Below are 26,081 nucleotides of genomic sequence, written 5' to 3'. Positions count from 1 at the left end.
GCGGCGCCGAACTGAGAGGCCCGTGGCGGCGGCGGCGGGCGCTGGCGGAGGGACCGAGGAGCCGCTGCCGGCATCGCGGAGGGCCGCGGCGGTTGTCGCTGCGCGGGCGGGGCCGAGCCGAGCTTCGTGTGTCCACGCCCGGGCTCGGGGCGCTGCCGCCGCCGCCGCCTTCTCGCCGCAGGTAGGTCGGTTGTGCCGCGGCGGGTTGGGGGCGAGAGGCCGAGGCGCGGCTGCAGCGTGGGGACGACAACGAACCCTGTCCGCGACGACCGACCGGGGGATCCTGGGGCTCTTTTTGCCTCGTCGGGAGCGGGCGGGACGCGGCCGCGGAAGACGGCGCCGTCTCCGGTGTCCCGCTGGGGGTTGGTGCCTCCGCAGGCGGCTTCTTCTCGCTGGGGAACGGCTCCTCGGGAGGGGCGGCGGGACCCTCGCCCGGATACGGCACAAGGCCCCAACCGGCGCCGCCGCTGCGGCCGGGGCTTGGGCGGTGCGGGGAGACAACGCCGCACAAGAGCGGCCTCGGGGCGCGGCCTGGGGCTGGCTGGGCGGCAGGTGTCCTGCTGCCGTAGTCAGGGTCGGGGTGTTGGTGGTTGTGATGTGCCTAGCGCTCCTCCCGGCACCGGGAGCCTCCTGGGCTGGGTGGTCCTTGAGGCGCCGGGTCCTGCTGTGCTGCAGGAATTACCTTGGTACCTGCCAGCGCAGCTTACACTTTGGTCCTCGGTGGCTGTCCTGCCGGTAGCCATAAGGATCACTCTTGCATGCTCTGCAAATAACTGCTGCTGCTGCCGCTGAGAATAACTAAGAGTACATTTGTACGTGAGAAGAGGTAATGTTGGACTCGATGATCCTGAGGGTCTCTTCTATGATTCTATTCTGTGATTCTAAGAGCTGTATCCTGGTAAAGGAGATAGTAGAGCGTAAGAACGGAAACAAGCAGACTGAATGCACAATGTTCCCAGTGTTCAGCCGGCCTTTGGTCATTTGCAGCTCAGTCTTCGCTGGACATATGTAGTTGTGTTTATTTGCTAATGTCAGGGTCCGGTTTTTTTCTCATCCTATGGAAACTTTTAACATTCGAAATGCATCCTTTGGCAGATTACTTTATGACTCAATGACCTGTTATCTGAAAAGCAGCTTCTTTTTGTCAGCTTGAACCAAGCTACTACAAATTTGATTTTTTATCTCCCAAATTCTTGATTTTTTCTTTTCCTAGCAGTAAAGTGTTGTGATGGTGTATAAAATCAGTTATTAGAACAGGTACATGATAGCAAACCAAAATAGATTAGTATGTGGCAATCAACACTCAATTGGAAACATGAGTATTTAAAAGTATGCTTAAAACTTTTGGAGATAAGAAATGTTACAGAACTATTACAAAACGGTGTATTTTTTTCCCCCAGAAAAACTTGGAACTCATTGACAGTTGCATGCATGTGTTTTCATTCAAATGCTTGTTTTTAAGTGCAATCTTTCATGATTACACTGTAAAAAGACAATTTTTTTTTTCTGTAGAGTTTCAACCTGTAGAGGAATATACATTGTCCCCATATGTTGAGAAGACAGGAAAAATACTTTAACTGCTTTTGGGAAGCAGCGAACTTCATTAGTGGAAATAACCACATTAGCAAATAGATCTATCATTTACTTTTAATGATACAAAACTGCAAGGGAGAATAGATGTCAGTTCCCTTGGATACAGTTAGTATTTGCTAGTTAGAAGTACAAAATTGAGGTAGGTTTCTTACTGAGCAGGCAAAACTTTCTTGCTTTAAAGTATGTGTGAATGTCTGTAAGAGGAGGCGACTTTTGAATTTCGAAGTTTATATGTAAAGCACGTTTAACGGTAGTCAATGGTAATACTTGCCTTCTTGTACTTCATTAAACTAGAGGGCCAATTTAATTTGGATTCTGAGCAATTAAGACTGTAGTGTCACATACACATCAACTGCTATTAGCCAGCACCGCTGCCAAAAGAAACAACCCACCATAAAAAAAGCCCCTGCTATTTATCTGGGCAAGTTCCTCAGCTTGATTCACTCTGTGTGGCCTTACGAACAATTATGCTGGTGCTAGTAAGTGGTGGGAGATAAGTGGACTGTCTGGTTTACACTGGTAAAGCTTTACTTCTGCCAAAAAAATGTGCGAAAGTGCAGCTTTGTTTTCCAAGACTGCTTAGTCCATATCCTGTTATACTGCAGTTGCCAGCAAAATAGTAGCCATCAAACACTCACAGCATCCCTTGTCTTAAAGTTAGTTCTCAAAACACTTTAGAAAGAAATGCAATTCTCTCAGTTTTTCATCTAAAGAGGCTGGAGCACAAGCTGACTTCTGACACCAACCCTCCCCCCTCCCCCCCCCCGCCGCCCCAGTGGTAGGCTCTAGGTCTCCTCATTTATGGTTTTAGTGTCTGTTAATTTAACATTGATTTCTCTGAGGGGTGTTATATTTGTTTATCTCAGCCGCCTGTGATGTAACCATGAAGTGCATATTGAAATAGCAGGTGAAATGATGGTGAAATATGTAGATGCAAACCAACTGTTTTCTCCTGAATTCCAGGCTTTTGGGAGTTGTTAAAAGGAGTAAGTCGTGTATGGACATTTCTTCTCTCATTGGTATTTGTCTGAAACAAGATCAATACCAACTGTTTTATCTAGCTTACCCTGCCAGTGGTGGACTAGTGAATACTCCTAATTCTGACTGGGTTGGAACAAGTAATCTGGATCACTAAGCCTCTAAGATATCTGGCCTGGTTGTCCTATGTTTTGGGATGAGTTTATGCTGGACATTTCACTTTCCTGGAGGTGATGATTTTCTCAAGCATTAGTAGCATATATCCTTGAGTATATATGCACTTGAGTATCCTGGATGACGGAAGAGTGACTTTTTATAGACTGTGTGAAACTTAGACACCTGTTTAATTCATGTCTAATAAGAGAAACACCTACATGCTGCTTTAAGAGACAAAAGATGCTTGCAGACATCTGAATCCTCAAAAATAATCCTTCAGAAAACTAGGAATGCAAATTTTTAACACTTTGAGAAACAGAAACAAGTAAGTAAGAACATTTCTGTGTTGGTATTGCTGTTAGACGTGTTATAGTAAAGGAACAGTTTGAGTTGAGCTTTATAATTCTAGTTGCCTATGAAGAAAAGATAGTGCTAAGGTATGTAAATTTTGTATCCTGCACTTAGTAACTGATCATCCTCTGTGGAGCATTAGAGACTTCAAAAATTATATTTTATGATACTCTGAAGAGGGAAATGCTGTGTAACCTCCTCAGTGTTTCACCTTAGTTGCTCTGTCCTTTGCTGTAACAGTGACAGTCTTACGGTACTAATGAGTGCACAGCACAAATGCAGAGATTTGAGTTCTCTGCAGGCATAGGGTTCTTCCCTGATGAGTTAGCACCTTCAAAATGCAAACGTTATTAATTTGGTTTTGGCAGAAAATTCTGTTTCCCTTACCACATGTCACAGCTATGCTTTCAGTGCATTTGATGCTGGAGTTGTTAAACAATTTTACAGTAAAAAAGTTGAATTACGTTTTATTTGTTTTCTTTCCCCTGCTTTCATATTCCTTTATGTGAACTAAATTTTAAAATTACTTAGCTATTGATGAAGACTTGTCCAAGGGCACTCAAACTAAGAGACTGTGACAACCTTAGGAAACTGAACCCTTAAACAGGTTTAAATGGCAGATGATACAAGAGATCATGAAGTTGCATGCAATGAACTAGGCAGATATTTACTTTGTACATATGCAACTGCTAAAGAATGCATAAAATCGTGGTAATTATATACTCTCACTGGTGTACTTTGTACTTCTCACTTCAATCTGTTAGTGGAGCTTGGTGTCAGAATTGTTGAACAGCTCAAATATCTTGTCCTTACTCTAGCTAACTGAGTAGCAGAGTTGGCTGTGAAAGTGTTGATGGAGAGAATGTGAGTGGTAAACAGAGACAGCACCAGCAGAGAGGAGGTGTAGGGATGGTGCAGCGCACACAGCAGTTCGTATGCGCTCTTGGAAGCCTTGTCCACCACACCAGGTCCATCTTTGCTCTGTCCACATCCTTTGCAATTCAGGACTGTTCGGACTTGAGGCACCTAATACATGTTCTTGTTAACGGACTGTTAGAACCCCGGCACAGTTTGTAATTTAGGTTGAGTAAAGACTGTCTGAAGAAGTTTCTTGACATGTTTTTAATAACTGTGAAGACAGTGCTGCATGTGAGCATTTCAGTGCCACATTGTGAACTCTTTCGCTGCTGTACCTATAATAGGATTTTCTCTGTTGTTTGTTAACAGGATAGCAGTTTTGGGTTGTGACACACTCCAGCGCTACAGGAACCACGATTTAACGGTGAAGAGCCCCTGCTTTCACAAGTTCTGAAACAACCAGCCAGTCTTCCTTGAATTTTGGTGTGTGCAAGTCCTTGGTGGAGGTTGCATGTATAGATGTTTTCATGAAGAGAAGTGAGAAGCCAGAAGGTTATAGACAAATGAGGCCTAAGACTTTTCCTACCAGTAACTATACTGGCAGCAGCCAGCAGATGCTGCAGGAAATACGAGAGAGCCTCAGGAATTTACCTAAACCCTCAGATGCTGCTAAAGCCGATCTCAGCATGGGCAAAATGTTATCTGAAGATCCTAGACAAGGCCGAAATCCCCCCAAATTTGTAACATATCATAAAGTTTTGCAGGAGATAAGAAACTCGCTTCTGCCTTTTGCAAACGAAACAACCTCAGCTGTCAAAGGAACATCAGAAGTTAATCGACAAATGCTGCAAGACTTACAAGCTGCTGGCTTTGATGAGGTGAAATATTTTATTTTCAAGATTTGGTGTTCTGCTAACTGTAAAACTATTAGTACATGTCAGAGGAGGTGTTAATAATGGAATGTTTGAAAAGCATATGGTAAGCAAAATAGCTTCTTCAAAATCTTGATAGGTTTCTAGTTAGGATGTAGTGAAACTGCTAATAATGGGACATTAATAATGGGTGACAATTTTACCTCTGATACTCAATGGAATTTTTCAGTTAAAATATGTTGATAAAGTATGGCCATTCTAAATTGAAGGGGACTACCACATATTTTGGAAATGAATTTTAATGAGCTTTTTATACCTATGGTGTATACAAACTCAAATTCTGTGGAGAAATAAATTTGGCTATCCTTACTTTACACTTTGTTGGATAGAGATAAAATAACAAGGTATGTGACAGATCCAGTTGGAGAATATCTTCTCTGTGGTATGCTCTCAAGACAAAAATGTCGAGTCTCTTGAAAACCTTGGCAATAAGTAATTATTCTACTGTTATTTTCATTATAACAGCAGAGAACTAAATTGTTTTATTTGTTTTTTTGTAATTATTGACTAAACCTATTTCCATTCATTTTAGTAAGTGAAAGGAGTCTGAAAAGTGGTTTCCACGAATAAAAAAAATTAGTACACTTATAGCTTCTATGTTTTTACTGGGATTTGCACATTGAAGTAGATTACACCTGTAATTTTCAGGCCTTCTCTGTAAACCTGAGTACAAAAGCAAGTTTAAGCAAAAAAGCAAACGAGTCATCTTTCCAAAGAAAAAGGCCCTGTTACTACAACAGGGATTGCCTTTGCAGGAGAGCACTGCTTGCAATAGTGACCAGCTCAGGAGTTCTACTGGCTGTGATGCTTTGATATTTATGGAGAGACCTACCTCTACTAAGAGGAAGCTTCTCCAAAACTGCCAACTGGCTATTCCTCAGCAACATCTCAGTGTCAGGTGGTGATCGTGGTTTTACGTGTTCCTTTTGCTCACTCAGATACACAGCCCAGGCGGTGTTTTCAGTAAGAATGAAAGAATTTTGTAATACTTTGCTTCTGGTCTGTGATTTGTTCCTGAGGTTGTGGTGGGGTTCTTTTTGGTTGTTGTGTGTTTGTAGATTTTTTTCTTTTTTTTCTTTTTTTTTTTTTTTGGTTGGTGGGGTTTTTCTGTGTTTGTTTTGGGGTTTGTTGTTTGTTTGTTTTAAGTAGATTGGTTCTCAGATCCATTTTTATGGATTGTCACTGCAGTCATTTTTACAAACTGAAGAATTATATGTGGCTGAAAAATAAGCTAGTAAGGTATCTTGAGTTAGTATTTTTGTTAGATCCTGTATCTTGAAGCCTTTTGCTCCTACCCTTTGTTCTTAGACAGAGCTGAGAATTCCCAGGACACTTGTGGTTGTATGGACCTTTTTTCAGGCATGGTGCCAGCATCAGCCATTTCTACCATGTGTTAACTCACAGTTGTGTTGCCACAATAGTCCATATGGCATTGGCTCGTGAACACCACCAGGAACAGATATAGCTGAAATAGGAAAGCATTTTTCTTGGGGGGTATTCAAGACAGCAAGTAGGAAAGAAATGAGAATGCATTTTGAGATGGGATTGTTTTATGGACTGGGTCATAGCTGGAATGTGTTGGCCAGCTGTAAGCGGCTAATTTTACCTTCTTATTATTTTGTTGTTGTTGTTATCATATTGGATGTCATAAATGTTCTGGTAATTCTTCCCGCCCCTCAAGTCATAGATATTACTTAGTCTTACGGCTGAACATATAGATAAACATCTATCAGTGTCAGGTATATGTAGGCCTGTGTGTATGTATACTATACATATATGTATTACTATCTACATGTATGTTAATTGTGGGAGAATACAGTTCGTTATGTTTGGTTTTTTTTTAAAAAAAAGGAACAAACCACCCTAAATAGCTTATAGGAAGTCTCTGTTGCTTATTATTAATAGGATTCAAGTGCAGTCATTGTATGTTCTGTGTAAGGTGATACTCTTCAAGACATTGAATACTTCATGTTAAATAAGTGACCAAGGTGTTTGTTCTTCAGTTAGAGGGGAGAGAGATCCTTTGGCTCTTACTCAGGTGCTCTAGTTATTGGAGGGGGAACCAAATTTCATCTCTTAAAATATTACTGGTTCTGTACTTTGAATGTCTATGCATCTTTATGACTTGGTGATGTGAACTTGTAAGTTTAGGTTTATATATTGTATAATTACTTGCTAAAAAGACAGTAAATTTGGGTTTGAAACTAATTAACAAGAAAATTAGAGTTGATAGGTAGAAATGAATGATGGGTCCTATAAAAGTGTATTCAAATTGGAAATCAAATGCTCTGGACAACAACCTTCTGCTTGCGCAATAATCAAATAGCATACTGGTGCTGAAAAGGTACGTTTTGCAACAGATCAGTCTTGTTTATAATAGTAGAAGTCTTGCAGACATAACTGTCATGAAGGAGCTATGAGATGAAAAGTTGTATCTGTTTTTTCCAACAATGTCAGCTGGTCTGTAGGCATTGCAGAAACCTTGTATGCATTTATTTTAAAATCCTTTTCTAAGGTTCTGCTCTAATAACCCTATTTAGTTATTGTTTCCAAAGGCTGTTTGTAATTTTGTATGTTTGTAGTGTTAAAAGTATACACAGGCATGGTAGAAGTATAAATGTGGGTTTGAATTTGACATTGATACTGACTGCTTCCCATCTGAGCCCTCTTTGATGTCTCATTGATTTTTAGTAGGAGGTGAATGCTGTAGTATGTAGGTAACCTGTTCAAATATAATGTGAACTGACATGATTGCTTTGATATGACAAAGTATGTCTGTAACAAATCACTGAAGATGTTGTGCTTAATTACATGGAGTTATGCTGTGGATTTGCTTCAGGCTGAGCTGCGACAATCCTGTGCAGTGCCTGACTTTTAACTACCTCTAATTCTGCCTTTTGCCTGAGCTTGGTCTTGTGCAAGTCAGTGGAAAAACCACTGGTCCATAGTGCATTTTCCATTCACAGAGCTGGGATTGGCCATCAGATCGAAACTTGTGTTTGGACTTCTAAGAACACAGGGCCTAAATCTATTGGCAGAAATTCTCTTACTTTAGTGGTAATGTTGTCTTCATCATGAAGAATTCTTAGGTAGAAACTAATGGATATTTGTTGACAAAAAGTCATGCCGAGTTGAAGGAAAATGAGCAAAAGCCACACTTCTGAATTTTACATTGGGTATTTTTCATAGAATGACTTAGTTTGGAAGGGACCTCTGGGCATCATGTAACTAGATGTTAGCTGGGTAGTGTGTATAAGCAAACCGTTTGTACGAATAGCAAAATGACAAGATTTACATCAAACTACAGTGCTTCAACACATCAGCTTTTGTTTTCCTGAAGATCCAGACTGTATTAGTGTTTTGGAGGATCTGTTGTGGAGAAAACAATTTAAAATCAGTTTTGAATTGTTTGGGAGAAGTCATTTGTATACTTTAATAAAATTACTGGAGTATATTTGGCTAAATAACCATGATTTTTGGTATATTTATCATTTTCTTGTAATTTATTTTTTTATGTAATTTTCTCTTTAGGATATGGTTATACAAGCTCTTAGACAAACTAACAACCGCAGTATAGAAGCTGCCATTGAGTTTATAAGTAAAATGAGCTACCAGGATCCTCGTCGGGAACAGATGGTTGCAGCAGCAGCAAGACCTATAAACGCAGGTATGAAACCACCAGGTAGGTGTATCCATGGTAACTCAGTAACTCACTGGGTGTATTCTTATAGGTGAAAAACGTGAAATAGCAAATTCCTTGTTCATGTGCTCACAATGGAATGGAAAAGATGTTGAGATACGGTTTTTTGCTTTTAAATATAATGCTGTATCATGTAATTCTTCTGAAAGATAGGTGCATTTGACATTAATTTCTTAAACATTTCTTTTTATAACTGCATGGTTTTAGCATTGTATGTAAGAATTTTATACAAGAAATGGCATTAAGATCTCATTTCAGTAATTTTTGTCCCTCATTACTGTGATGCCCATGTTTTGTTCTCAGTGTCAGGTGCAATTTACAAGTCAGTTGTGAACAATGAATTTTTATTTTAATTTTTTGTCTCTTTTCACACACTCTCCCACACAACAGCACAGTATGTATGTGTACTCATGTATATATGTTATTTGTATATGTGTGTGTATATTTATAAATTATATGGCTACAATATTTGTATTTTAGGATGTCCTGTTTCAAGATCCCCCTCTATACTTAATTTTCTGCTTGGTTCCAGATTTTGTTGGTGTGGTCTGCCTTAAGGCAGACTTTGTTTTTATAAAAGTTAGGGGACAGCCTATGGCTTTAGTAGCAACGGAGTCAGAATTTACCTACTTGCTGTTATTGTGCTCAACACACACAAGCACGTTTTTAATATATCTCAATTTTTTTTACCAGGTTTTAGTAGCATACACCTAAACAAACAGTAACTTTCAGATGCAGCGCAATACTGAACTTCTATTTGACTGAAGTTGAGCGCTGAGCTGCTAGCCCTGTAAAGTTACATTTTAAATCAACCATATAGGTACGAGGAAGAATTAGTAGTTAAGAGTAGCAAAATGCAGCATGATTTTAATTTAGTCTGTGAAGCACGGTTAGTCAGTACTCGTATTAAGCTGTTGGCTTAATGGCATAATACAGCTGTGATTTTCATTGTTACTTGCATAGATATAGTAATTAACACATTACTGAAGATACAGTGACTTGCAGCAGTTACAGTACTGTGTTCGCAGTAATAACATTATAGAAAGCGTGGTAAGACTGCATGTGCTATCAGATCCTTGCGTATTACTTTGTTTATATGATGCAAAATAGCATTTGTAAATATTTGTAGAGTTTGGCTCTGTAAGTTTTATACAGTTTTAATTCTTGCCTCTATGCAACACTGTTACCCATAAAGAGATGACTTTAAAATTGAAGTACTTAGTCAATTTCGCATGCAAGGAGTACAACAATTTTGGTTGAACTGTATGCATACAAGGGTGTAAGCAGGCTGTTCGATTTTTACAGCATTCAGTTAAGTTTTAGTTTAAGAACACTTCATTTATTATAAGGGTTAAACTGGAAGGCGTAACAACATGATTAAGCCTATTTTTCTGTGCTATTGTTTTTTTTGTGTTTGTATTGAACATCTCTTCTGAGAGTTGCTTGTATGCATGATTAAAAATACATAGTATGCCTAATAATTTTGCATATTATTTTTTCCATTGAAAATTGAGTGCATCTATAACTGAAGCAAAATGCATCTTCAGAAAATTGATTTCTAAAAGCTCTGATACTATAATTTCGTAGCTTTTTTCTTATGCTGTGTACTGAGCATATTAACCTCAGCATGCCTTGTATTACTAGACAGATAAAATTTTCATGTGAAGCACAGTGGATTATGCTGTGTCAGAGAATTCCCATCTGATTTCAGTAGTAATTAATGCAAGAGAATAAAATATTCAAAGCCATAAATAGAAATAATTTCTAATAATATAAATGCTGTGTCTTCTTCTTGTAAAAGCAGGGACTGTACAACAGTCAGTTAACCGCAAGCAGAGCTGGAAGGGTTCTAAGGAGTCCTTGGTTCCTCAGCGGCATGGCCCTTCCCTGGGAGATGCTGTAGTTTATCGCTCAGAAAGTCCCAGCTCTCAGCCTGACGTAGGAAGGCCATTATCTGGATCCGGCATTGCAGCGTTTGCTCAGGCTCATCCTGGCAATGGACAAAGAGTGAATCCCCCGCCTCTACCGCAGATCAGGAGCGTCACTCCTCCTCCTCCACCTCCTCGAGGACAGACACCCCCTCCAAGGGGAACTACTCCTCCACCTCCTTCCTGGGAACCAAACTCTCAGACAAAGCGTTACTCTGGAAACATGGAGTATGTGATCTCCCGTATTTCTCCAGTGCCACCAGGAGCGTGGCAGGATGGTTATCCACCTCCACCTATGAATCCTCCACCCATGAATTCTTCCACGCAGGGTCAGAGAGGTATGAGTGCTGTCCCCATTGGCAGGCAACCAATCATCATGCAGAGTTCTGCCAACAGCAAATTCAGTTTTCCCTCAGGAAGAGCTGGAATGCAAAACGGCAGTTGTCAGGCAGAATTCATAGTTCACCAGAACGTGGTGTCTGGGAACTCAGTAAGTCGCCAGCCACCCCCATACCCCATGAATCCAACTAACAGGCAAAGTCCCACAGCACTACAGATGCAGGCAGGAGGATCTGCTCCTCCTTCAGCATACACCAATGGAAATCTTCCTCAGGCAATGATGGTGCCAAATAGAAATAGTCACAACTTGGAACTTTATAATACAAATGTAGCTGGAATACCTGCGTCCTGGTCACAGCCTTCTCCTGTGCAATCGCAGTCATCACCTGGCAATGGGCATGACATACCCACATGGCAACCCAGTGTTCCTGTGCGGTCAAATTCTTTCAACAATCATCATGGCAACAGGCAGAGTCACTCTAGCAGCTCTCAGCCTTCGGCTACAACAGTAACGGCTATAACGCCAGCTCCCATTCAGCAACCGGTGAAAAGCATGCGGGTGTTAAAACCAGAGCTACAGACTGCCTTAGCACCCACGCACCCTTCCTGGATGCCACAGCCAGTGCAAACTGTTCAGCCTATTCCCTTCTCTGAGAGTCCGTCTACAAACATGGCAGTTATGGCTCCTGTTGCAGAGGCTCCAAATTACCAGGGTCCCCCACCACCTTACCCAAAACACTTGTTACACCAGAATCCCTCTGTTAATCTGTATGAGACAGGACCCAAGCTCAACAAAGAGGAACCACCTGTTTTATCCAAGGAGGAGGAGACTGAAAGGAACTTTGAATGTGTTGATTCAACAGATAAGGAAAAGAAACAAATTACAACATCACCTGTGCCTGTTAGAAAAAACAAGAAAGATGAAGAAAGAAGAGAGTCTCGCATTCAAAGCTATTCCCCTCAAGCCTTTAAATTCTTCATGGAGCAACATGTGGAGAATATACTGAAGTCACATCAGCAGCGCCTGCATCGGAAGAAACAACTAGAGAATGAAATGATGCGGGTAAACTGTTTTTTTCTTTCTTATTTTATGCCTAGAACTGTTCCTGTATTAATTTTAAGAAATATGTCTTAATTGTAGAATGTTTAAATAGTAGAGATAAATAGAACATTCTGGTATATTATAGTATTGAAGTCTATTTTTAGTTTTTGTTTGAGATGTGGCAAGTTCTTAGTTCTTTTGTTTATATACTTTGTTGTCTTAGAAATTTTTTAAGTAAGATTTTTGCTTCTATAATGTAGTTCATCTGGCTTACGTATGATAAGGCAGGAGCAGCAAACTATTGCATGAACTGAGATTTAACTAGAGGGCTCGTAACTTTTTGTTACAGGTTCTAGTTAATCCTGATGTTTGAGTTATACGCAGTATTTAATTTTTTTTTTTTTTTTTTTTTTAAATACTGCAGATACAAGCAAAGCAGGGACAACTGGTAGGCTGGTTAGTGTGTTTATATAGTCACCCAAACACTGATACTTTTTATATTCTACAGTTAGTTTCCACCAGCGATAGGGTTTTTTAAGTTCAAATCAAAAAAACAGTATTTAAGTGTTAGATTTTTAGAATGAAAGAGATGTGGTAACTTTTGCCTAACTATTGTATAATCCAGGCCGTAAGGGTATCTATTTAAAACAAGGGGTGATTGAAAGGGATAGTGATTCTTCACCATGAGGGTGGTGAGGCACTGGAACAGGCTGTCCAGAGGAGCTGTGGATGCCCCATCCCTGGCAGTGTTCAAGGCCAGGCTGGATGGGGCTTTGAGCATCCTGGTCTATGGAAGGTGTCCCTGCCCATGGCAGTGGGGGTTGGAACCAGGTGATCTCTAAGGTTCCTTCCAACCCAAACCATTCTATGAGTAAAAACCAGACATCAACACAAACGTGTAAAATCAACTTCTTTGTGGCTACATGAAGTCAGTGGTCTATTTCTAGGATTTCAGTGTTGTACTAAACCAAATCGAAAGGGTAAAAACTGGAGCTGATGTATACATGTGTCTTTTGAAAAAGAGAAAATAGTGAAAAGTAATTAAATAAAGATTTGCAGAAATGGAAATTTGAGATGTATTATTTATATATATTTCTTAACAATTACAGTTGAAACTTTGACAGAAGTGTGATGTACCTTTTAATTCTGTGAAATAACGTATCTGGCTTATGCCACTTTGTTCAATTGCTGGTTTTTAAATCCATGTTTTCTTACTCTTGGAAAATTCTTACTGTAAGCTGTAGTGTTTTATAAGTGTTTACTTAATCACAAATATGTAAATGTTAGCAGGATTTATTCCTGGAACTCTTTCTAGATCTTTATTCTTAGTCTTCTCTCTTTCCTTTTCACTTCCACTAACAGCTGATTTAAACTGTTAAGGTGCGGGAAGCTTTCCTGAACTCTGTAGCCTCCATCCCTGTGTAGACAAGTAAGATTCTGGTGCAACAGTATTTATTAAGAATAGCATGATCCCTTTTTATAGGGCCTTGCATGCAATCCTGCATCAAAATTAAGCATGAATTTATTTTGACTACTTTTCAGTACTTAAATGTAAGATTATAATTAATGTTGATTTGCAAACTTCACTTTCCCTTCTTACTGTGTTGTGTTCCATGGTATTGCAAGCATAAGTATTACTTATATGAAAGCACTAATATAACTTTTCTTGATATTTTTCCCGTGCTTTTAAATCACCCTAGTAAATGTCTTTTCTTACATGAAATGTAATTTATAATATTTGTACTAGGTTTGAAGTTCAGATGTTTAAATACAGGCTGAAGAATGCAAAATGGGGTCTTACGCTGCAGCAGACTGCTCCTTTTTCATGAGGGTATAGGAGAGGAATCCCACAACAGTGAAGTGTATTTTGGGTCTTCATGAGAAGAAGAAAGGGAAGTTCAGGGGGATTAAACAAGTATTGAATCCCTTATTTTCTCCCCTTTGGCAGGAATTTTGCAAGGGGAAAAAAAATAGCAGAATGCATCCCTACAGAAATACCTACCTTCACAGGATGCTGTATTTCTAGCGTATGTGATATATTTCTATCTTATCAGGTTTCCTAGAGAATAGAGTGGAACTGTCTCAAAAATACTTGATTTAGATATATGAATTTGTCCAAGAATTATGATAGATGTTTTTTGCTGCAAAGAGAAACTTAAGTCATTATTTAAGGCACACCAAGATGAGAAGGGAGCGAAGTGAAAGCAAATTGTGTGATATCATAGAACAATTCAGGAAGCTCTCCTGTCTGGCATTGACAAGAAATAGTTGGAGGCATATGTGCATGACTTTTGTGTGGCTGATAATACTGGTTAGTTTTTGGTAAATGCTGGAGCTGAGGAAAGCTCTAGGGAAATACAGCAAAGCAGAGAGCAATCAGCTTATGATTAACATATGTTTTAGTGGATGGCATAGGAAAAAGCGAAGATGGGTTGAGGGAAGACATGACAAATTGTGGTACTTGGGCTGTTTTTTTAACAAAACTGTTAGGATGCAACAACTAGAGAGCACGTACTAGAAGGTAAAGCTACCGTGGTTTTGGAGACTATTCGTATATCTTGCAGTGATAAATTACTGTACTGGGTCTCATTCCTTCTAGGGTTTTGTTGCCATCTAGATTATGTTCTTTGCCAGTTTTCTAACTGATTGGTGGGGTTCAGTTTGTGTGCAAGTGAGGCTGTACTGAAGCACACTTTGTGGTTCGGATGGGACTTGAGAAGGTGGTCTACCGTTCTCTGAACATTAATAAGATCAGGTCTTCAAATGTCTTCCTGACATTTGTAAGTCTTCAAAAATCCCTCCTGCATTGAAGTGTGCCTTACGCATGTTCATTCACAGAAAACCTGAGATGTTTCTGTCTTGGAAGACAATGCCTGAGTATTCCTGCAGTAATGTGTTGAGAAAGACACTTTCTTGATTCAGAGTAGGGAGTAATAGTCCTGACTACCTGTCTGATGTCAACAAAAAATATTTTCTCAAATTTGAGACAGCCTTCCCCATTTAAATCCTACTGAATTGGTATTTCTTGTGAAGTTTGTTTGGATACACAAGCGTTTTGTATGCATTTTCCTAATTGCATCTCCTTTGAATCTGTTTTTGTTATGATGCCTGTAAGAAAGTTTCTGTGTTCTAACAGTATTTTCTTTAATAGGTGACATATAGTATCCTGAGAGCATTTTTAAAATACTGAGTGATATCTAATTGATCTTTTGCCTTGCCTTTTTTCTCGATCACATCTCTTTTATTGTGTTTCAAGTTATGTTTTAAGTTAGGCAAAGTAGAAGTCATCTATTAACATGTAGTTTATACAGGCCTAGACTAGTGGTTACCTAATCCTGATGATGGTCTTGAGTACTGTTATCCAGACAGTGCCTTACACATTGAAGCATTAAGGATGTGGAAGCAGCAAGATTTGGTATCAAGAATTGATCAGATTTGACAGTAAGAAACTGAAAACTTGCAGAATAGCGCTTGAGTAACAGTTGTGATGTTTGCAGGGATTCAGTTTGGCCAGGTTCAGTTTTATGATCAGAATGTCCACGGAAAAATAAGAAATACACTTTAGGTTGAACTTGGAAGTCATTGCTGTAGGATAGTGATTTCAGGCCAGGTAGGCAGATAAATTAATTGAGATGCTATGAAAAGGGAAGTATATCAGATCTTGAAAATGCTAACAGAAGACAAAAGAAGGAATGAGCTATGTGGAGGTGGTGTCACAGAGAAGAGTATAAAAGATTGAAGATTCTGAATGGCACTTTAAAGGAGTTGAAGCCAGCAAAAATACACTAGGAGGAACCTGGGTTGGAATATGTCAAGAATGCTCAGAGTGGTTCTTGTAGATAAGGGTTTCCACACTGTAGGCGATGAGTAACATGGGGCCTTTGAGTGTTCCAGCTGTCAGAATGTTAGTGGCATTGAGCAGAACACCGTGGATGTTCAGTCAAGATAGGGATGTGCACATAGATGAGAGTCCTAGAGCTGATATGGTGGGTAGGAGTGGGCCACTTCAAAGGAATTTCTCTGCTCAACTGGTTGGTATAGAGAGTGGAGAGCAGGAGAGAGGGTGCGACCGACCTCTTGTTAGAAAGAGGTGGGTTACGTGATAAGAGGGAAGATCAGGTCTTGGCTTGTGGCAGAGGCAGGTGCTTGGTGTGGGTGGGTGCTGGGAAACACCGACATGTGGGTCTGGTTTGTGTTGCTATGAAAGGAAGTATGAGAGTGAGAGGTACACATAGTCCCTCCTGCAACTGAAATTCCTCTGACATGGTCAGGATGTTAGTGACTTCTGCTCTAGCCAGTCTAGGGAGTGGAAGCCTTTCCCACAGCAGCTCCTTAGTTAGCCCTCAGCAACTTACTGCTTCTGGGCACCTCTTGGCTTTCTTTAACTTTGTAAAGAGAATCAGGGGGATAGCTGATGCACACTGTTACTCAGATAAGTGTTATCTGCATTGTTTTTATCAGTAGTTTTTAAATTACCCTTTCTCTCCTGGAGAACACAGTCCCTTCTCAAGAACCTCCCGGTGCATGGCACCTCATGCATTTTGCTGTTGAAAGTGATCACATGCTTTGTTTTGTATCACTCCTGTACGTTTTCATAGAATCCTAATGTATAAATTTTTAAAAAGGCAAAACAAAACCCCTTAAAGTATTGTGTCCCATGCTGTATGTAAGTATCTGGCTTGCTTTGCCTAAGTCTTGTCATTATAAGATCAGCACCAAAAATTAAGAGTACTATTCACTCTTTGGATTTAATTCTGTTTGCTGCACAGGTTGGATTGTCACCAGAAGCCCGAGATCAAATGAGAAAAATGCTGTGCCAGAAAGAGTCTAATTATATTCGACTAAGAAGAGCTAAAATGGACAAGTCGATGTTTGTAAAAATTAAAACCCTGGGAGTTGGCGCATTTGGAGAAGTTTGTCTAGCCAGAAAAGTGGATACTAATGCTTTATATGCAACAAAAACTCTGAGGAAAAAAGATGTACTGCTTAGAAATCAAGTTGCTCATGTTAAAGCTGAGCGGGATATCCTTGCAGAAGCAGATAATGAATGGGTGGTTCGCCTGTACTATTCATTCCAAGATAAGGATAATTTGTACTTTGTGATGGACTACATTCCAGGAGGTGATATGATGAGTCTCCTAATTAGAATGGGTGTCTTTCCAGAAAATCTGGCACGGTTCTACACAGCAGAACTGACTTGTGCAGTTGAAAGTGTTCATAAAATGGGCTTCATCCACAGAGATATCAAACCTGACAATATCTTGATAGACCGTGATGGTCATATTAAATTGACTGACTTCGGGCTCTGTACAGGTTTTCGATGGACCCACGATTCAAAATACTACCAGAGTGGTAAGAGAAATGTAAAAGGTTTATGTGTTACTTTGTTGACTTGTCATTCTTTACAAAGAATTAAATAATACGTTAGTAGAAAGATGACTGTGCTGTTTCCTTTCTGAATTATAACACATCTAAAAATATGTCTGCACACAACTCAAATTACAGAAAACAATGTTTAGTTAGGGAGAGTTTTTAAGTGTGAGCATTGATTGCGTAAGGGACAAGGAATGCTCTAAGTTTGTCCCACTAGTGGCTCCTGAAATTTGGAGACAGAAAATCACAGTCGTGGCAGGGTAATTACATAAGCAACAACCCTAACTCTGTTTTGAAGATAGGACTGATGTTTCAAATGTAGTTGTTCTTGAAAACTCTGCCACGAGTTCAGAGTGTCTCCTGTACCTCCTTCTAGAGTAACCTGTTGATTTCTGAGAAAGGTTTAAGTAGGCTTTTAAAAATCCTACTTGATTACTTAAAACAACAGTTTAAAAAAAGCAAAAAATTTCACAGTTCTGACAGTGGTAAAATACAGATTTTGTAGTAACCTATTTTTAATTTAAAAAAAATAAAAACATAACCTTCAAAACCAAATTTGAATGTACTTTTAACTTGTTTTTTTAAAATATAATGTATCTTAGGCCAGACTGTTACACAGTCTCTGGAGAGAAGTTGAAGATTTAAAATCTGATTTTATTTTTTTGATGCTTTAAATATTTTTTTTCTGTTTACATAAGAGCGAGAACAATATACATCCTTTTCCTCCAATGTTTAGGAAAAACTGAGAAAAAAATCAAACTTGATACTTTCTCATAGTTATGTCAAAAATTAACTTAAAAAACCAATGTCCTCAGAAGTTGGTATTTTGTATCATAAGCAAAACATCAAAATCCTGACATTGATGATCTTTTGAGCTCTCAAATTGTGTGTTGAAACAGATTGTGTCTTAGATCTTATAAAGAAAATTTTGTACTAGTTAAGAACTAAAGTAATCTTCCTGAATTTTGGCATCTTTCTCACTCAATTATAGGTGATCATGCACGTCAAGACAGTATGGATTTCAGCAGTGAATGGGGTGACCCAGCAAATTGTAGGTGTGGAGATCGGCTAAAGCCACTTGAACGCAGGGCTGCACGTCAGCATCAGCGCTGTCTGGCCCATTCACTTGTTGGCACGCCCAACTATATTGCGCCAGAAGTATTGTTACGAACAGGTAATGCATTTGTATACTGTAATCTCGCTGCAAAGTAACTGATACTCAGTTTGCTTCATCTTCCTTACACCGCCACTTTTCCCAAGTACATAATATTTTCGCAAAAAATAAATGGTTTTAATATGGAGATTTTAAACAAGTATTTAATAGAATTCTCTTGTAAACCTTTTTTTTCTTAGAAATACAAGATTAAAATTATACTAAGGCTTTGACTACCTTGTTTTGCCTTCATTTCAGGTTACACACAGTTGTGTGACTGGTGGAGTGTTGGAGTGATTCTCTTTGAAATGTTAGTGGGGCAGCCTCCATTCCTGGCACAAACACCACTTGAAACACAAATGAAGGTAACTTTAAAAGCATTGTATTAACAGTCTGAAAAAGCAGGCTTGAAATTTACATAGTCTGTCTAATTTGTAATGGAATCAAAGGTGTTGTTTGAGAGTTCCGCTCTATCTAAGCGTGTTACTAACTAACAAGATTTAGAATTTTACTGTGGCAGTGCACTTAATTTGCAAAGGGACTTCAAGGATCACGTTCTTACCTTTTATCTGGTCATATAGTAAACACACCAACTAAAAATCACATTTCAGATCTTAATGTTCCCTTTCACTTTCTGCACCTATTCCAGTTATTATTTCCACTTTCTTTCCTTCTCCTCTTCCAACATCTGGGTGTTCTTTTCCCACTGCTCAGTTTCTGTGCCCACTTACATTACCAAAGAAAACCCTGTGCAGGTATCTGCAGGTGCTCAGCACGCAAAGGCAGAGATGCAGTAGATGACCCTGGCTGCTCAGGGTCATTGGCAGCTTAAAGCCACTGGTGTCTTCCTTCCTGAGAACCAACTGTTTCAGAGAAACCAGCAGAACAATCTTCTGCAGGTTGCAAATGCAAAAATGCAAAACTGCATTCAGCTTGCAACACATTAGTTGGCTCAAATGTAGTGCACTGTTGATTTTTTTTTTTCTTAAACTTTTAATCTGTTCATCTTTCCAGTGCATCAAATAAACCAAAATTCATTCACCTTTCCCTCTTTTTAAGATTGTGCATCATCTCAGGTTCCAGGCACTAGTTTTTATGGTATCTTTGTTACGTTACAGCAAGGGAGTTCTGTGCCAGACTCTAGTTTAAATCTGGAATGTGAATAAACTTTACCTGGATTTTGCCAGATTTACAGACAAAACACTCCTTGTGTTTCTGAAAGAGCAGTTTCATGTGTTCTCCTCTCTAGTGCACAAAGACTTAAACATGTTGAATAATTCCGTTGTGGCTGTTTGGTTTTGTTTGTGTTTTTGTTTTAATTTTCACTGTATTTTTTACTTTTTATGAAATTGTAAACAGAATAACACCTCTCTTTTCTTTAAAGGTTATCAACTGGCAAACTGCACTTCACATTCCATCTCAAGCTAAATTGAGTCCAGAGGCCTCAGACCTTATTATTAAACTCTGCCGCGGGCCAGAAGATCGTTTAGGCAAAAATGGTGCAGATGAAATAAAAGCTCATCCGTTTTTTAAGACAATTGATTTTTCAAGCGATCTACGGCGGCAGTCTGCTTTCTACATTCCCAAAATTGCTCATCCTACAGATACGTCTAACTTTGATCCAGTTGATCCAGATAAATTGTGGAGTGATGATGATAAAGAAGGGAACAGAAATGATACACTTAATGGGTGGTACAAAAATGGAAAACATCCTGAACATGCTTTTTATGAGTTCACCTTCCGAAGGTTTTTTGATGACAATGGCTACCCCTACAACAATCCAAAGCCCATTGAGTATGAGTATGGTAGTTCCCAAAACTCAGAACAGCAGTCAGATGATGATGATGATGAACAGTCAGGTAGAGGGCTTCAAAATCGTGATCTGGTTTATGTTTAGTAGAGGAACAAAGATGAAAAACTAAGTAAACTTATTTTGCAGCTGCAAATTTTGAAAAGTCTATTCTCTTAAAAGAATTGACAGGAGATTGCTAGGGTAAATACGTGCCTGCCTGTTTATTTTTTAACACGAAGAAAATCGTGTCTTCTGTTTCCCTGTCTGTACGTTTTGTTTCCCCAGAATACAGAGAAATCCTTCTCAAATATTAATTTATTCCAACATTGTTAATTGTTTAATTTAGAAGAGATTTGATGTTAGGTGAAAAAAATCACTTGAATTTTATTATCTGTTCTTTGTACTCTAAGTACGCAAAATAGGAAATAGTGATCATTATTTTTTTCCTAAAATGATGCCTGTTATCTATTTGTACATATACTAAATAATTTTAGAAAATGAAGCTCTGCTGCAGAATTTTAATGACAGTTTTTCCTTGCAATGACCAAATATAAAATCTGCTTTATACTAATAAAGCGCTCTGATAGATTTTTGAAGAGGAAAAAAAAAATTAAGAGGTTGCTGTATCCTTACTTCTCACTCTATTTAGGCTGATTATTCACAGTGTTGGAAAAACTGAGCCATCTGTCTGGTGAAATGTTTCCACCTGCTGCGGAAGTGGCATAATTCTCAACTTTGGAACAAGAAAGTGTCAATCTTGGCTATAGTATGATTGTAAGGTGATAAAGCATTAGAACTAGTATTTTCTTAAGTAGTAATTGAATTTGACATTAGTAACTGTGCAGCATGTGGCTGGTACTCTCAACACAGAAGGGCTGCTCACTCAAAACAGCTTATCTCCTGTCATCAGTTCTCTTGTGAAGAGGAAAAGAGCTGTAGGAAAAACACTTTCTGAAATCTAGTATAAGTTTCTGACTACAACCAAACCATAAAGTGTGTACAGTTCTGCTTTAGGTAGAACTTTTAGTTTCAAAAATAAATTTCAGAGCAGTTTATTATAAGTTTGAGATAGTAATGGGAAAATATTATAAATTTTGGTTTTGAGATTGTTGTGGATGCCAGTTTCATTGGGCTTTAGCAGTTTTCCTCCTAGTTCCACAGACAGTGAGAGGTGCCACACAGTGGTCTGACTGAGCCTCCAGTACAGTTTCAGTGGTCAGTCTTCCACATCTCAATTTAGAACACAATTAGGAATTTTGAGCTCTGTCTGCTGCCTTCTGCATGACTGTTTTGGTGGTGTCCTGCAGAAGGTGAGCAGGCATCCCATAGGGTCTCCTGGTGGGAGGGCACTGAGCCTGGTGAGGTTACTGGGAGCAGGGGTGGGGGTAACCCTCCAAGGAACTTCCCTGAGGCAAGACTGGGAGTTAGAGGTGAGAGGCTTTCTCCTGAAGCTAACAGAGTGGTAAAGAAAATGCACTATTTTTAATAAATTTCCCCTTTGGAATTGAATTCCAATCGATAATCTAATAATGGTGCATCACTGCTTTCTTAAATTATTGTTTGTGCCATTGCACCGGCATTGTGACTATCTAAACATTGTTAAATTGGCGTTCATAGCTGTTCTCGCAGCAAACACCAGTTACTCGTTTACTTTTCTCACCCAAGCTGGTTTAAGAAATTCTTGTGTGCTTCTGACCACTTGTTCTCTTTCTGTGTTCCAGTTCAGTGTCTCTTTGTGCCAGTGCAACTGTCTACAGTACTGTGCTAAATACTGGATCAGTGAGAAAACTGCTTGGTGTTTAGCGTTTGGAGGTTTCTTTCTTGTAAAAGTGTGCTCATTTGAGTGATCCGGTTTCCACTGTGGTCCAGAAAACTAGTTATATTGGCATAACTGAAGGAGGAGTGAACTGAAATAAAGAGGGTTGGCAGTGTGGAAACTTCTTGAATGGACTTTGTCGTAGGAGAAAATATTAATGAAAGTTCACCCCTCTACTGTGAAGTGCTTATCATGGTTAGAAGATGGTTACGAAAAATTATTTTCTCAAGCAAGTAGTTACTTTCTCTAATGGAAATGGGATTATAGCTTAATAAGAGTTCATGTTCTGTCTGCCTGTTCCACAGCTGTTGAAATAGAATGGCTTTTAAGATTCCTTTCACTTAGTTTAAATATTATAAAACGGCTGCAGTCTATAACTATTCCATTTTCTATATTATGTAAAAAAGTTTGTTTTCCATGTAAATAAACCTTTAAAGACTATCCTCCTTCATAGTAAGTATCCCAGTAAAACTGGTCTACTTATCTTGGAGTAAAGTATAATATATTACTGGTTAAAGGTAATTTAATCAAGCCTGCCTTACCATTTGTGAAATGTGCAGAGCAAATAATGTCAAGTCTTCATTAAACTGACTGTTAAAATTGCCTTTATATCTATGTTTCTCCTCTGCCTGCATTCTGTGATGTTACATTCCTGTTTAACACTATGGTCTTTAGCCAGTGTGGTGGTTTTATCTTAAAAAAAAAAAAAAAATCATGGTTCTATAAAAGCAAAAATATTAGATATTATTTTACCATTTTGAAACAAATACAGGAAGAGCTCACATGTTTAGAATTTGGTAGACGCTTCTGGCATTTTCTGTTATCTTGTGTTAGAAGTTGTAATATACAGTGTTTGGATTTTGCCAGCTATATCCTGCAGTGTTACATATTTCCTTGCAAAAATGCAATGTGTTACAGTCCAAGTTCTCTGAGAAAGCTAGTTATACATAAATGTTGTCGCAACTCTCCAACATGCTATGCCTTACCCATGTTTTGAAACTTCACGTTTCGTACATAGATTCAGAGTCTATTGAGATTCTTCGTAGCTGCTGCTTAAAACATGGGTGTTTCACTGGTGACTTGTGATGGGGATTGGTTTGTACAGGCAGTTGAGAAGGGAGGCTCCTCACCAGCAGCTGTGGAATTCTGCAGTAAGTTTTAGTTCAGGTTACTTTCACTTTGTAAAGCATGAAAATAAATTTCTCTTTATGTGCCCTTGTACACATATTAATTGTATTTATGAAATGTTCTATAATCCTATAACTGTACTGTAAATACTATTTGATATTCAGTGGCATTCTATCCTAGGGCAGGCCCTCTCGCTGTATCTTTTCTATCCTCGATTTGTAATAGAATCTGTAGAATATATGGCTAGAAAGTCTCTTTGAGACTGATGTATCTTCTGCTGTTGCAAAGCTGTGAGTGGGAATGATTTATTTAGACTCCTTTTAATATTATTCAGCTAATAGGCAGTGCAGTGGGTGTGTTATCAGATGATGCTGCTGTCACCCAAGATACTATTAGGTTTGGGTTTCACATGTCTTTGGTGTTTCAGATCAGACCTTTAATCTGTTTGCTTTAAATCATCCAAAGCAAAAAGATAATAAATTCTGTCAATGTTGTAGTAAAATGTTTTGAATGCCTTAAGATGCTTTTGATAAAGGCACTATTCAAGTTTACTGATTTATATATATCTGTATAGATATATATAGATATATTCCATGTGTGTATATGTATATATAATGTCTTTTTTGTATTATAAATATCCTTCTGTCAGTTCTTTTGCATCCTCCAATTAAATACGTAGACCACCGCACAATTCCGCTTAAGCAAATTATTCATTTATTACATGCCTAGTTAGTAAACTTAACAATCATGCATTATCTCAGAGCCATAGTAAATTACTCCGGTCTTTTGAGCATTCTGTACTCACCTCTATCGTGATATGAGCATCCACTTTTGCCAGGTCCCTGCATACCTGTAGTCCAGCTGCCTGTGTAGTATGTGGTCTTTGAACGCCCACTGGTATGTTTGGGTTTTACAGGGATGCGTGGCAGTGGCTTGGACTGTAATCTCAGAGTCCCCTGATGTTTATATGAAAAGAATGTGTGTCTTCTATGCTAACTTTCCTAGTCAGTACCCTGGAGTGTCTGTCCTCTTCATGCAGGAGTGCCAGATTGCCTGTTTGTCTGTCTGTACCCGATAGCTGAGGAGCAAAGGCTTCCTTGCCCCTGCTGACTGCAGCGAGCATGTTTGACCTGGGGGATGCGAGTGGATGGTTGCATTGACACTTACTTATAAGTTACTTCAGAATAGCAGAAAGAATTCCAGCGCTTGTGAACAGCCTAAATGAATTATCAGATACTGGTAATCAGTGATATTCCTGGGGTTTAGAAACTGTTTCTGTTTTCTCAGAATCAGTTTCTGTTGTGTAATACCTGCTGAGGTAATAAAAATATATGTGAATCTTCATAAGGAGTTAAAATTGAATTACTGGTTTGGCTCATCAAATATGAAGTGCAAACTTTAGTTACCCCATGCATTTGCTTTTTTTTCCTTCTCCTTCACCCCCCCCTCCTCTGAGTCCCCTTTACTCTGCAACAGCTCTACTGATTAACAAAAAATTTGCATATGTTTAATAGCAGAATTGTTATTGTACTTAGTTGTCATCTCATTTGTAACCTGTTCTCAGAAGTACACATTTTGATGTTCAAGAATTCAGTGTATCAGTGCTCTGCCCCATCCTCTGCTGCCTCTTTCATAAAAATAATTAAATCTTAATCATTTATTATGCAGACATTATGTATTATGAAGCTACTCCTTTTCTTGAGAGATTATAACATATCACAGCTTTCCTGTTTATTACACCTGTAAGTTCATATCTCAAACTGCTGATGCAGAAACCAGTGTCTTATTGCAGAAACTCTATTATAATTCTTCTGCCTTTGGCTGGGGGGTGGACTGGAAGTACAGAAACCTGTTTGTAGGTGGCTAAAAACCAAAAAATATTAGTGAGAGCTGGAGGGATTATCCCCAAGTGATGTGATACAGTAACACTTAGAATTTTAGAAACTCATCAACAGCTTTCTTTACCCTATGGCTAATGTAGAAATGGTTGTTTTAAGTTCAGACACTCGTTAAAGAGACTCAAATTGCCAATTTAACCATGTTCAACAGGTAAAAATACAACAGCAAAACAGGAAGAATAGATGTGATAAACTTAAGATACTACATAATGCTGCAAGTCTTCTGAGTTCACCCTAATGGACTATCATAAACCTGCTGCATTGTGCCCAACCTTTAGATCCTATTTGTTGCTAAGCAACTGACTCTATTTACATGGGTGATAAGGAACTGCTCCGTCAGGGACACTACTCAAGGACACTTGCATGGCTTACCCAGCTGGGCATCTGGCTCCCCTAAGCTCTGTGCTATAGGATGTGTTTTCTTTCCCAGAACAACACCGATTGTTAACAGTCCGAAGAGCTGGAGATTGCCACGAATCAGCGAATACGTGGAGAAGAAAAGAGGGATACATGCTCCTCACTACGCAAAACCTGCCTTCGTGGATTATGGAAAGCAATTAGCTGAACGAAGTGCGTCTTCAGCGGTTGCCTGTCGCGGCAGGCCCGGCCTGTGCTAGTAGCACCCGGTTCCTCACCATGATGCATCTTTCCTCCTCAGAAGTATAAACCTGCTGGGGTTTTTGCCGTATCTATGCTCTCAGGTCTCCAGGAAGAAATTCAATCCCCTTTAAAAATAACTAGGGCTCTTCCCCTCAACTGCCGCCGCGGGCTTTCAAACGGTCGCAGCGGGGCGATCCCGATCTACCTGCGCGCAGGCGCAGTCCGGCATTGTCACCTTCAACTGAAGGAGGTGGGACGTTCATGAGGCGTCAGCATTGGTGGTTCAGTGGTAGAATTCTCGCCTGCCACGCGGGAGGCCCGGGTTCGATTCCCGGCCAATGCAGGTGCAGTTTTGTCTACTTCTTTGTTTTCTCCGCCTTATTGTTTTTCCCTCAAAAACTCAAGAAAAAAAGGAAAACAGGCTCACCGCTTTCAGTAATAATG

The 26,081-nt window shown here is 39.3% G+C and overlaps 1 protein-coding gene and 1 non-coding gene across 5 annotated transcripts; both read left to right on the top strand.

The window, feature by feature from the left end:
- Positions 1-13: 13 nt before the first annotated feature.
- LATS1 (large tumor suppressor kinase 1) lies at positions 14-23,830 on the top strand. Of its 4 annotated transcripts, none has more exons than XM_065833639.2 (8): positions 14-181; positions 4,306-4,814; positions 8,400-8,535; positions 10,373-11,898; positions 16,647-17,229; positions 18,242-18,424; positions 18,662-18,768; positions 19,788-23,830. In XM_065833639.2, exons 2-8 carry the CDS (start codon positions 4,464-4,466, stop codon positions 20,298-20,300), a joined length of 3,399 nt encoding a protein of 1,132 aa, XP_065689711.1. In that variant the 5' UTR covers positions 14-181; positions 4,306-4,463; the 3' UTR covers positions 20,301-23,830. The 4 variants fall into 4 exon arrangements, with proteins under 4 accessions (XP_065689711.1, XP_065689710.1, XP_065689709.1 ...); XM_065833638.2 differs by having other exon boundaries at positions 10,370-11,898; XM_065833637.2 differs by having other exon boundaries at positions 8,400-8,550.
- A 2,079-nt stretch (positions 23,831-25,909) lies between these two features.
- Positions 25,910-25,980, top strand: TRNAG-GCC (transfer RNA glycine (anticodon GCC)). The gene has a single exon. It is a non-coding gene; the product is annotated as a tRNA-Gly (tRNA).
- Positions 25,981-26,081: the final 101 nt, after the last annotated feature.

The sequence above is a fragment of the Patagioenas fasciata genome, chromosome 3 (assembly GCF_037038585.1).
Source record: "Patagioenas fasciata isolate bPatFas1 chromosome 3, bPatFas1.hap1, whole genome shotgun sequence".
Lineage (NCBI taxonomy): Eukaryota > Metazoa > Chordata > Aves > Columbiformes > Columbidae > Patagioenas > Patagioenas fasciata.
The sequence above is the reverse complement of the archived record's forward strand: the minus strand, read 5'-3'. Positions and strand labels throughout refer to the sequence as shown.

Bases quoted from the DNA above. Each gene is read 5' to 3' on its own strand.
- LATS1 (XM_065833636.2), top strand. From the start codon at position 4,464: ATGAAGAGAAGTGAGAAGCCAGAAGGTTATAGACAAATGAGGCCTAAG. The intron at 8,551-10,369 runs GTAGGTGTATCC...TTCTTGTAAAAG, and splicing joins CGCAGGTATGAAACCACCAG to CAGGGACTGTACAACAGTCA. The intron at 17,230-18,241 runs GTAAGAGAAATG...ACTCAATTATAG, and splicing joins TTCAAAATACTACCAGAGTG to GTGATCATGCACGTCAAGAC.